At 55.4% G+C, this 12,271-nt stretch overlaps 2 protein-coding genes across 2 annotated transcripts; one reads left to right on the top strand and one right to left on the bottom strand.

Moving 5' to 3' along the window:
• Positions 1-76: 76 nt before the first annotated feature.
• MRTO4 (MRT4 homolog, ribosome maturation factor) lies at positions 77-5,401 on the top strand. Its single transcript, XM_010957454.3, has 8 exons — positions 77-263; positions 2,103-2,161; positions 3,015-3,118; positions 3,722-3,803; positions 4,094-4,161; positions 4,425-4,576; positions 4,871-4,947; positions 5,055-5,401. The coding sequence occupies exons 1-8, from the start codon at positions 236-238 to the stop codon at positions 5,202-5,204; spliced, it is 720 nt and encodes a 239-aa protein (XP_010955756.1). The 5' UTR covers positions 77-235; the 3' UTR covers positions 5,205-5,401.
• Positions 5,402-5,621: 220 nt separating this feature from the next.
• AKR7A2 (aldo-keto reductase family 7 member A2) lies at positions 5,622-12,204 on the bottom strand. The gene is made up of 7 exons (XM_010957760.3): positions 11,850-12,204; positions 9,189-9,376; positions 8,908-9,012; positions 8,094-8,190; positions 7,836-7,935; positions 7,137-7,266; positions 5,622-6,376 (listed from the first exon to the last, which is right to left on the bottom strand). Exons 1-7 carry the CDS (start codon positions 12,166-12,168, stop codon positions 6,215-6,217), a joined length of 1,101 nt encoding a protein of 366 aa, XP_010956062.2. The 5' UTR covers positions 12,169-12,204; the 3' UTR covers positions 5,622-6,214.
• Between the last annotated feature and the right edge of the window lie 67 nt (positions 12,205-12,271).

Genomic DNA, 12,271 nt, shown 5'->3' with positions numbered 1-12,271 from the left:
CGTGCGCGGAGCCCTCGATTGGCCGCTCAGAACTCGGAGTCCCCAGCCCTCGCGGGAAGTCGCCCCGGAGATTAGGGGAAGAGCGCAGACGGCGGCCGGGCCGGGAGAGGCTGGCCGCAGAGCCGATTGGGTCAGGCACGCGCGAGGGCAGCCCCCGAGGGCCGTCCCAGAGGCCCCCGCGCTGCTGGGGTCCTAATAGGCAACACCGCCTTCCGCCGCACGTGTCTGCAGCGAGATGCCCAAATCCAAGCGCGACAAGAAAGGTGGGCGAAAGGGGCGTTTGGACCCGGGTTGGGGGAGTTCGTCGGCTGTCTGTCAGCTGTTGTTGAGGGTTCGGGGGCACTGAGTAAGACGCCAGGACCTCCGCGGGCTCGCTACGCTGTGAGCTGGGATAGACGGGGGCTTGGGGGCGGCAGGAGCACCGGAAGCACCGGAGGAGGCTGGAGCCTGGTGGAGTCAAGGAGCGGAGACTGTTTTGGCCGGCCTGGAGAGCTTTTCCAAGGCCGACTGACCGGGGAACAGCCTCTGAACACCCAGGCTGTGCCCTATCTCGCCGTGGCCCACCTTTCCTACCTCAGCCGGTCTCTTAGGTCTTCGCGCTCCCGCCACCCTAGCCCCCTTTCCTTCAGCACAGGCTTATTCCCGAGTCTGGTCCTGTGTACTTGAAGTTGCTTCTGCCTGGCGTGCTTGTGCTCCGGTCTTCGTATGACTGGCTCTTTTCTTGGTTGGCAGTTCGTAGGCACCTCCCGACTACCGTGGTGCGTCTCTCACCCTAGCTTTCTAGTTTATTCGCTGAACGAATATTTAGGGGTCTGGCACTCTCCAGGGGTTGGAGGACACGATAGTTACAACAAGGAAGGCGTGGAGCCCTCATCGAGCTTAACATTTTAATCGTCAGAAGTGTATTCTCCCCTGCAATACCAAAAATCGAATAAATAAAGTCAGATAGTAATGAGTCCCCTGGAGTAAAAGTGAAAGAGATGGTGGTATCCTTTTGTATAGTGAGGACAGAGAAGGCCTCTCTGATGAGGAGGCAAATGAGCAGAAACCTGGAGTTACCTGGGAGAGTGGTGGTCTGAAGAGAGGGAGCACCAAAAAGTACATAGGCCCTGGAACGGGAGCATGTTTAACATATTTTGGGATAAGAGGCCAGTGTAGCTGAACAGAGCAAGCAAAAAGCAGAGTGGGAATTGGGCAGGGTGTGCAGGGCTTGAAAGGTTTTTGCAAGGAATTACCTTTCAAAAACCCAGGTGAGCAGAGGGATTGATGGGGTTCAACTTTACTTTTAAAAGATCACCTTAGTTACCTTTTTGGGAATAGAGTGGAGAAGGCAGGGTCAGTGGACAGGTGCAGAAGCAGCCAGACCAGCAATAATCCAAGAGAGCAAGGTGCTGGCTTGGCCCAGTGCTGCACTTGCCCCTACTGGTATGATTACCTTTCTACATGTGTGCTTCATGAAGAGGGACTGTGAGTGCAAGAGGTGGCCCCCTCCTAGGACCCAGGGCTTTTCATTTGCTGTTCTCTTAAGTGTTTGTGGAATAATCGGATGCTGTGGAGAGAGCCCTGGTCAAATCTGGCAAATGCCAAACCTTCTGAGTCAGGGGCAGATTGGGCCCCAGCTGTTAGAGATGCTTGTCCCTCCCCAAAGAGGCATTGTTGCATCCATGGGTCCAAACTGCAAGACAAGATGTGGCAAAGGAGCTACTGTCCCCAGACTCGTCCTTCCACAGCACAGGCCAGCCAGAGATGATCTCTATGCACCATGGCTAGCAGGCGAGGTCCGCCACTGAAAGCAGAGGCAGTACCAGCCCTGCCCCCAAACCTCAGGAGGGATCTTTAGGTTAGCCTCAGAGGGGCTAAGGAACACCTGGTTTGTCTAAGTAACAGGAAAGATCAAGGGATCTTCAGGCTCCGGAACACTGGAGAGTAGGTTCTCTGGGGACACTGGTAGTAGCCTTGTGTACCAGAAGTAGTGGCCGCGAAAGCCTTGCCGCCTTTCCTCAGACTGGCTTGGTCCAGCTGGGCTGCTAAAGGGGAGAAGAAAACGAGTCTCCAGGGCGTCCCCATTTGTCTCACCGTCCCCTTTTTCTTCTCTGTATTAGTCTCCCTAACCAAAACTGCCAAGAAAGGCTTGGAACTGAAACAGAACTTGATAGAAGAGGTAAGAGCTTGTTCTTTCTATTTTTCCAGAACTTGTGTCTGGTTTACAAAGGTGGGTGTAGGGCTGCTTGTCAGGGAAACATGCTGCTTTAAGAAAGAAATCAAGCTGCTGATCCAGCCCTTCTTCCTCCAGCAGCAGCACCAATAAAAGCTCCCGTAGTGATGCTTTGCAGCCTTGATTGAGCTCTTGCTCTGCCCTGCAGTGCTGTTTCATACGTGCCTTTCCACTCCTTCCTCACAACATCCGTGGGAGGGAGATGCGACGTGACTGTGGCAGTTGGGTAACTGAAGTTTACAGAGATGGGTTAACTTGCCCCATGCCAGAAAGCCAGGGAGTCACCAAATGTGGGTATATGCACCAGCCCTCTGACTGCACTGCCTTAGTGCTGCGGGCTGGGTGAGAGCGGAGTCTACTGCTCAGAGATGCTGCTTCCAGCTCATCGTGGCTGCAGCCAGCAACGTGGGCACCACAGAGCCAATAAGCTGTGTCCTCTTATGAGTAAATAGTAAGGCTTTCTATGTTTCCATGTAGCAGGAGCCATCCTAGTGTAGCTAAATTTCTAGGTTGTCAAGAGCTACTAGACAAAGCAAAGCGGCTGGTTCCACTGTTGGCCGCAGTAAGTCGGAAGCCTGGGAGGATGGTGGGTTGCTGGCCTGGGCTCAGCTTTCCCTGCTTGGTATCAGGGCAGCCCTTGTACTGAGTATCCTGGCTTCAGTAGTGGAAGTGTGAGGCCTCGGGCTCTAAACTTCCATGGTTGTAAGAGATCGAGAGCAGACTCTTCCTGTCTGAGGCCATAGTCTTGCCCAACCCCTGCTGCCCCTTGGACTCCAGAGCCCCATGAATTGTCCCGCAGCTTCGGAAATGTGTGGACATGTACAAGTACCTCTTCATTTTCTCTGTGGCCAATATGAGGAACAGCAAGCTGAAGGAAATCCGCAGCGCCTGGAAGCACAGCCGGTGAGTGAGCGGCCGAGGGGGGGGCTGCCCTCACACCGAAGGGGCCGGACTGCTCTCAAAGCACAGGGGCAGCTAACGGCCTTGGGTACCAGGGTCACAGATGGCGCCTTAATAAGAACAAAATGCCACACTTCCAGCAACAGGTGCTTGTTAACTGTTAAAGCTGGTCTTGGCATTGAGCTCCTCCAGAGGCGGGACTTGGGTGTTGCTCAGGGATTCCTCCAGGAGAAGGAACTCCGTTAACCCTGGGGTGTGGTCCCTTAAGGAACATTTCACCTGCTCTGGTTCATACCATTAAATGGGCCTCTTCCATACATCCAGATGGGGGTGTGGGCCGGGGGGGCATGATCACCTAACACTCAGAGTGGCTGAGACAAAATACAGTGAATGTCAGAGAATGTGCAGGAAGATAACAAAAGGGACCCTGGGCCGGGGACAGAGGGGGCAGGGCTGCGTGGAAAAATGGGAGCCTCCGGCCATACCTTCTGCTACAAAATGGCCTAGGCCTAGGCTCAGGCTCTGGAGACTGGAGCTGCTTTGCCCTTAACTAAAGGGAGGACAGGGCAAGGCACTTCCTTCATGAATCTTTCTTTTTCTCTGTAGGATGTTCTTCGGCAAAAACAAAGTGATGATGGTAGCCTTGGGTCGAAGCCCATCTGACGAGTACAAAGACAATCTGCATCAGGTGAGTCTCCAGGCCACCCTGGGAGGGGCCAAGGCCAGGCTGCCTTCTGCTGCTCTCACGACACATACTCTGGCCGTCAGGCTGGCCTGGGGTTGGAGAGAGCAAGGCCTGGCGTAAAGCTCTGTTCTGCTTTAACCTCCAGGCCCAGAGAGTAGTGCCGCCATCTCCAGCTGTGACAACCAAAAATGTCTCCAGATGTTGCCAGATGTGGGGGGTGGGGCTGCAGTGTTGTCCCCAGTGGAGAACCACTGCTCTAATGTGACTGAACCGACCTCACTGTGGTTTTGTAGGTCAGCAAGAAGTTGAGGGGTGAAGTTGGTCTCCTTTTCACCAATCGCACTAAGGAGGAAGTAAACGAGTAAGTGTTTGGGGGAGTGGTGGGAAGGGAAAGGTTGGGGAGGTCTCCAGGGAAGGAATAATCCCGGGCTTTGTACATCAGCTAAGAACTGGTCCCTGGAACCCTGTTACCGAGTCTTTATTCTTTCCAGTGCTTCACTTCTCTCCAGGCTGAGCTGAGAAGTATGGGGGTGGTGGGGGCGAGGCCCAGGGCAGAGCCTGACTCCAGGCACGTGGGCGGGCCCCTCACAAACCACCCCTCCTGCCACTTCCCTTTCCCCCGAGGTGGTTCACAAAATACACGGAAATGGACTACGCTCGAGCGGGGAACAAAGCAACTTTCACCGTGAGCCTGGACCCGGGGCCCCTGGAGCAGTTCCCCCACTCCATGGAGCCGCAGCTGAGGCAGCTGGGCCTGCCCACTGCCCTCAAGAAAGGTACGGGGACATCCCTAGAGCTGAAAGGTCACAGCTTAGCAGCCAAGGTTGCAGGCTTCCAAGCCTGCCGTTGCCCCCACCTCCCCCGTTCTGGCTGAGCAGGTTATTACTACCAGCCTCCATTTTCTCATGTGAAAGTGGGGCTGAGCGCCCCCCTCAGAGCTGGGGTGAAAGCGGACAGTGACTTACAGCCAGAATACGGCGGCTAAGGGACTATGTAGGGGTCACTGTCCCCTGCCCTGAAACTCCCAGGCAGCTGAACGCTTGCTGATTAACCCCTGCCCTCCTCTGCAGGTGTAGTGACCTTGCTGTCCGACTACGAGGTGTGCAGGGAGGGTGATGTGCTGACCCCGGAGCAGGCCCGCGTCCTGGTGAGTGTGACCCCTTCCAGCCATCTCCAGGCCGAGGCAGGAGGGGCCACAGACACTTCTGACCACACTTGTTCCTCCTGACCTTTGATTTCCTTTGTCTCTTGCAGAAGCTTTTCGGGTATGAAATGGCCGAATTCAAGGTGACCATCGAATACATGTGGGATGCGCAGTCTGGAAGGTTCCAGCAGATGGGCGATGACTTGCCAGAGAGCGCGCCTGAGTCGGAAGATGAATCAGAGGAGGACGATGACAGCTGATGGGTCCTTGGGACTGAGGGCCTGTTCATGTCTCCTCTTGGCTGGACCACATGGGACTGCCGCCACCCCCTGTAGGAGCAGCTGTTTATTTGGCTGTGGGTGAAGATGAGAGAGGTGACAGGGACAGACTGTTTCTCTGTAAATAATAAAACTTTGTCAGCAGGGTGTCTCCCTGCAAAAGAGACTTTTCTTAAAAAGCCTTTGGGTTTGGACTTTTGTTTGGATTCCCAAGGTTCCCTTTGTTCACCTTGAGCCAGCTTCCACCCTGGCTCCTGTGTGAGCACCGGGGCCACATAGCTCTGGGGACACGAGAGGAACCACCAGGGCCAGGGCTTCTCCCGTCCTCTAGCCCTCGTGCTCCTGGCTGGAAACTGGGATTTGCTAAGACAAGAGTAAAAAGCCACTGCTGAAACGGAGTGAATGTTAAAATGTCCCACGGCGTCCTGAGAGGTTTTATTCTGCTGGATGGTGACCCTAGCGGTAGGTTTTTACCCAAATAATTCCATTTCGAAGTGTTGAATGAGGTGATTCTAAGTGAGAGGCAATCTGCCTCTGGGTGTGAGCTCTCTTGTCTCTCGTGGGAAGAAGCGTGAGGGCCACCTCCAGCCCTGCTGCTGAGGGGTCAACCTGGATTCAGGGCAGGAGGCTGGGGAGACCATCCCGCTGCCCCTGCCCTTTGAAGGTTAACCCCTACTCCTGCCTGCTTCTCACCAAGCCCACGGGAAGGACAGGACACAGGCCGCGGGCTATAGAGGAAACGTTCACCAGGTTTGCTGTGGGCCTGGGCTTCAGCCAGGTCAAGGGGCTCTATTCAGACAGGAAATGCCCGAGTAGACGGCAGCCCCGTCACATGACGGAGGCCACTGGGAGTATTAACAACAGAGGAAATAAACGATCTGTGAACAGGGACTGTGAGAAGAACTGGATACATAACGCAGTTAAAGGTCAAAGCTGGCCAGGTGAGAGAGAGAGAGGTGTGTGCCGCCTGCCACCCCAAGTCAGGGCGAGGCCTAGCGGAAGTAGTTGGGACATTCGTGGGCAACCAGGTGCCAGGCTTGATCAAAGGCCTGCACGACGGCTGGCTCCAGGGACCCCTCCTCAGTGGCCGCCAAGTTCTGCTCCAGCTGCTCCAGGCTGGACATGCCCAGGATGACCGCGTCCCCTGGGGCTCCCTGCAGGGGCAGACGGCCAGATGTCAACGCTCTTCTGCAGCATGGTGACCCCAGTTACACTCCCCCTCCAGCCCCACCCCAGCCAAGCCTTGGGATCTGATTTTTATTTACACCCTACACAGTTCTGGAAAGAACTTTAGGTACCTTCAACAGTGGTAACTGTGACTCCAAACCCTGTCTTTCCTCCTGCTGTTACACGGCTCATCATCAGACAGACCTAAATTCAGAGCCCAGTTCTGCCGCTAGCAGCTGGGTAAGCTTGGTTCCACTATTTAAACCCCCTGGGAGTCAATCTGCTTCTCAATTCTCAGCGTGGTTATGGGAATGAGAAATTATGGAAAGTTCTTAGCTCCCATTTATTGAAAACCTACTTTATCTATGTGCCAGACACTATGCAACTGTGTAAGGCTGAAGCTGGAGAAACATCTTAGCCAGGAAGACGCGGGGCACCAGAGAGGGGAGCTCCAGCTCCCACCAGACGAGTGGGCTGCAGTCAAATCTGTGATACATTTCTACCCCTTTCACAGCTGTGTGAACCCCAGTTTTCCCATCAGTAAAACTGGAATAATCACACTTCATCAGGCCAACATGATCACTCAATCCATGTTTGTAAAGCCCTCTTTACAGGGCTGGCACTTGGACAGCTACTAAGAACAACAGGAAGACATCTCAGAGGTAAAAACTATTTAGAAATCACCTTAAGGTAACTCCGGCTCCCCTAAAAGGGCAGAAGCAGAGCCTCTGGGGATGGCTGGGTTACCTGCAGCTGGGAGTGGTGGTACATCCACCGGAGGGCGGCCGACGTCATGCTGGGGGCGCTGGGCCCATATGCAGCCCCCAGGGCCTTCTCCACCAGGCCGATGGCCTCGAAGTGGTGCTCCTTCCAGAACCTGGGCAGGTGTAGTGTGGTGACACAGGTCAATACCATGGAGTCACACTGGGGGCCATAGTCCAAGAGCCAAGCAGGGCAGCTGTGCCCAGCCCTACCCCGCAGCATGGAAGGGCTGTGGGTCTCCTGCATTACTGGGCAGCAGAGCCACTCAGGATGCTGGCTCCCTCACCAGAGACCACAACAGTATCTTTACTCCTGAGACCCCAAAGCCTGTCCTCACTTGACCTAGAGAAACAAGCAACTAGTAAAGAGGCACAATTCGGCCCCAGGCTTCCTAAGCCTCCATCCAAGGCCCTCTCCTTCCCTCTTGGCAGGTGGTGAGCATTTCTCAGGGAAGAGCTATGACTTGGAAGACCCGGCATATGGTCCAGGGATTTGTCACGGAGATCACAAGAAAACAAGAAACCCTATGGGGCGTTTTGTAATACCTCCAGGAATCGAGATGTAGGTCCAGGCAGCAAAGGAAGGCCTGGAGCCCCCAGGAAAGCAGCCTAGAACTTCTCCATTTCAGATAGAGGGGACCCCCCTCCCCACCCCCCACCTTGACGTGGCCCATCCGCAGCTCACCGATTCCTGTAGACCTCAGCCCAGCTGTTCCCAAAGAAGCGGCCCACAGGCTGTTTCCTGTCCTTGTCCTCGTACTTGTACTTGCCGGTCAGCAGGCCCCCTGCGGGAAGGCTGTCATCAGATCCCCTGCCCGCACTGCTCCTGGAGGCTGCTCTGGACCGAAGTGGGGCCAGCGGGGTACCCAGGAGGGATGGAGGACCCAGCCCAGCTTCTTGTCAAACCCCTCCCTGCTTCCCAGGTCCCAAGTCTGTCCCGTACCAGCCAAAGGGTTGTAGGCGTAGAACCTCAGTCCAAAATGCCTGAGGCAGGGGAAGAGCTCCGTTTCCACCTGCCGGGTGGTGGCGTTGTACATGCCCTGCAGGCAGAAGGGGCCAGCTGGAGAGGGTGCACAGGTCAGGGGACCTCAGCTTTCTTTAAAAACCTTCAGTCAAAACCTGTCCATGACTTCAGCAATAATTTCCAAAATCACTAGTGGTGGAAGGGGATGAGGAGATGGTGCTGGCCCCTACGAAGGGACACTGAACGGGGTATGTCCTTCCGTAAATACCTGTAGGCACCAACTGTGGGCTGGACACTGAGTTCCCAAACACAAGTGGATCTAGTAAGGTCTCTGCTTCCAAGAGATGTTAGAGTTGCGTTAAAAACAGACAGAAGACAGGTGATCACAGAGAGGTGGGCTCTGAAATCATTAAGGATGTTCACAAATACTCGCTCAATATATGAAGACAAGCTCTGGAGACTGGAGGCCCCACTGGGCTGTCAGGAAAGGCTTTCAGAGGCAGAGGCCTCTAAGTGAGACCTGGGCAGTCTGCAGGGAGAAGGTGGGAGAGTGTTCCAGGCTGACGTGCACAGGGAGAAACAGGAAGGGATGGAAGCACACAGCAGGCAGGAAGGGGAGCCAGAGCAGAGAGCAGGTGCCTGGTGGCAGGGCTAAGGGCACCCGGGAGCCATCCGCAGCTGTAAGCAAGGGAGCGGCTGCTATGGAGAGGGCACGGGGACAGTCGGAGGGGCTGGGAGGACCCAAGATCAACAGGCACCCTGGGGACAGAGGCCTCTGCAGCCCTGGCCTCACCTGGTACACGGTGGGCAGGATCCAGCCGTTGCTCCTGCACAGGGTACAGATCTCAGCCACCTCCCAGGCGGCATAGTTGGAGAGGCCAAGCTCCACAAACTTGCCCTGCAGGGGAGAGGCCAAGGTCAGAACCCATCACAGCCTGGGACGCTAGGAAGGGGAGACTGGGCTGGGGATGCTGGGAGTCGGGTCTCTCCCCAGCTCTGCTCTGGGACAGCCCTGGAGCCTCTACTCTCCTGGGTAATGATAGGTCAAAGAGAGGAGCAGGGGTCCACCCTCACCTCCTGGTGCAGCTGGTGGCAGGCCCGCAGTGTCTCTTCCACAGGGGTGTCATGGTCAGGTGCATGTAGATAGAAGAGGTCGACCTGGGGGCACTGCAGCCGCTTCAGTGATGTCTCCAGCTGGGACCGGAGACTGTCAGGCTTCAGGGACCTCCCTTCCCAGGGATTGGCCTTGGTAGCGATTTTCACTTTGCAGGAAGAACATAAAGGTTAAGAAACTTATTACAACCACTTACTAGCCAAGTGACCCAGGCTTAGTTACTTCAGTTCTCTGAGGTTCAATTCTCTAATCTGTAAAATGGGGATGGTAACAATGGAACTGTCCTCATAGGGAGATCGTGAGGATCAAACAAGTTCTCACGTGTGAGTTCTCAGTGTTCACTGCTGTTGTATTATTAGTCGCAACTGCTGGCTGTGCAAAGTCTTGTACTAGGGGCCAAGTACACAGAGATGAACTAAAAACCCTCGATCTCTGCCTTCAAGGAGCTCAAAGCCTAGACAGTGACGGTACAATATGTAAGTGGGGTAGAACCCAGAGGACAGGTGTGTGGTCAACCTGGGAATTCCAGGGAGGGCTTCCTGACCCCGGAGCTGAGTCTCCAAAAAGAGTTACAGCCAACAAGGAAGGGTGGGAACTCGGGCAGAGTCACAGAGACAAGAAAGCACAGTATGTGAAGGGTCATCTGCAATTCTGAGTTCTAAAAGTACAAACTCCAGGCAGGGAGCAACGGGACACGAGACAAGAGAACGGGGCACAGACCTAAATCCCAAAGGGTTTTCTCAAATACCATCATTCAAAGATTTTATGACTGAACTGGTCAACTGTCTCACTCTGGCTGTGGTACAGAGAGAGAAGTCAAGGGGACAGGCCTGCAGACAGGGGGACAAGTAAAGAGGCTGGTGCAAGAACTCAGGAGAGAGAGCCAGCTGCCAAGCCTAGCCCTTGGCAGATCAATTTGAGAGAGAGGTAGAAGGTAAAATGAGCAGAGGGCAATTACGGTTTCCCCCTCCCCTTCCAGACTCCCGGGAGCATGCACGTCTTCACATCCACTGTAGAGACACTCCCCATGAGAACGAGACAGTGTTCTGTGCTGCAAGCAGCTTGGAAGTGCTATGAAGAACTCTGGCTCTCTGGATTCTGTACTTTCCATACTTGGCAAAGGCAACTCAGTAGTTCACAAGGGAGGGAGTCATCAGACCACTTGGATATTAGAGAACAAGTCCAGATTTTCTCCATTCCTTACACTTCTCAATTCCCCCTGCATTCTTGGTGTGAACTTTCCCTCGGGTCCGGCCTGAGGACTTTGACCCAGTGAGTGCCAGGCCTCAAAGAAGGAAGCAGGGAAGGGCTGGAGGGGAAAAAACTCAGAAACAAAATCTTCACTAGCAACGAGAGGCAGCCAGGTGAACTAGAAAGTGTGGGTCTGAGATGCACATTTCCAGTCTGTTCCTCCAGATCCACCAGGCTCTGAATCTAACGAGGACCTAGAGGGGACCGCACACAAGCGGCCCACACCTGGGAAGGAAGAGCCTCAGGATGGAAAAAAGGAATCAGAGTGTGGTAGTAATAGTAACAGCTGACACTTGTTGGGTCCCATTCTGTGCCAGGCACTTCCAGTGGCATCAGGCTGATGAGGGACCATCCCTACACCCACACACATCCTCTACTGAAGCCACACCTGCCTCCTGGCCATCCTTCCACACACTGGGCACTTTGCATTTCCAAGCCCCATCTTGGCGCAGCTATGCCCTCAGCCTCTCATGCCCCTTCCTCTCATTCTCTGCACAGCAAACCACTATTGGTCCCTTAAGGCCCAGCTCCAGTGTTCTCTGAGCCTTCCCTAGTGCCTCTCCCTGTTCCGGTCATGCCCTCTTCCCCCTAAAAGTGCTTCCTCTTCTGGGCTCCCCTGCAATCACTTGCTTCCATCTTCCCCACTAGACTCTGAGCTCCCTGGGGACAGGATAGCATCGCTTTCCCTTCTACAGCCAATGAAAAGCCTAGCACTACAGGAATGGACAGAAAGGCATTACCTAGCCCTTACACCTTCCTCCTCACTCTACCACCCCTGTTCCCTCAGACCAGACAATGATAAGGCTACAGCTTTCCCTAAGAAAGTCAGGGATACTGCCAACTGAACAGAGTAAAGTCTAGGGACTGACGAAAGACAAGGATGAGAAAAAGGCGCTGGGGGAGCTCAAGAGCAGTGAGGACAATAGGCAGAAGGGCGTAGGAAGAACGCCTGGGAACCGGTTATGGGCACCTGGCAGGGTTGGAACAGGGTACGGCATAGCTCTGGAGGCCAGGGCGGCAGCGGTGCACTAAAAAAGCAATGGGAGTAGAAACGAAGTACTAGATCTGGCTCAGGGTAACATTTGGGGGTTACCGAGTTGTAAACCCCAGGGGAGGAAGTGGAGGGGAAAGTGGTCAGGACAAAGCACTGTTGAGCTGACCAGGGTAAGATGTGCTTGGGGCTTGAGGAGCAGAGGGAATCAGAGTTGCGGGGTGACCAAGGGGAGGTCAAAGCCCCGGGAAAAGGACTAAGCTGTCTGTCCTGACCGAGGCTGGTGCACGGCTGGGGTCAGGTCAGCGTCCCGTGGGACTGTCTGGCTGCACCGTGCAGGGGTAGGCCTGGGGGCCAGGACGCGGGCGCCAGGAGTTACCTCTGCAGTCGCCGCCGCCGAGACCGAGCCCCAGGCCACCCAGGATGCTCTCGGACTGGCCGTCGCTGTACATGAAGGCCGTGTCCAGCTCAGTATGGCCGCGTTCCAGGAAGGATCGCACGGCTGCGGCGCTGGTGGGCGCGTCCATGCGGCGCCCCATCTCCATGGTGCCCAGCACGGTGGCGGGCCGGGCCGGAGAACCCGAGGAGGCCCGCGGCGGTCGGGACATAGCGGCGGCGGCGCGAGCCTCGGGAGGCTGGGGGATACGCGCGCAGCGAATGGCTGCGCGGACCACTGCGCGAGACAAGGTCCGGAGCATGAAGTCGGCGCCTGCGTAGTGGGGAGCCTCGGGCCCCGCCCACCCGCCACGGGGGTGGAGCCCCGGAGGCGGTGAGGGAATGAGGACAAAGTAATGCGGCGCC

This window comes from Camelus bactrianus, chromosome 13, assembly GCF_048773025.1.
Source record: "Camelus bactrianus isolate YW-2024 breed Bactrian camel chromosome 13, ASM4877302v1, whole genome shotgun sequence".
NCBI lineage: Eukaryota > Metazoa > Chordata > Mammalia > Artiodactyla > Camelidae > Camelus > Camelus bactrianus.
Note: the sequence above shows the minus strand (reverse complement) of the source record. Positions and strands in the feature narration are given on the sequence as shown.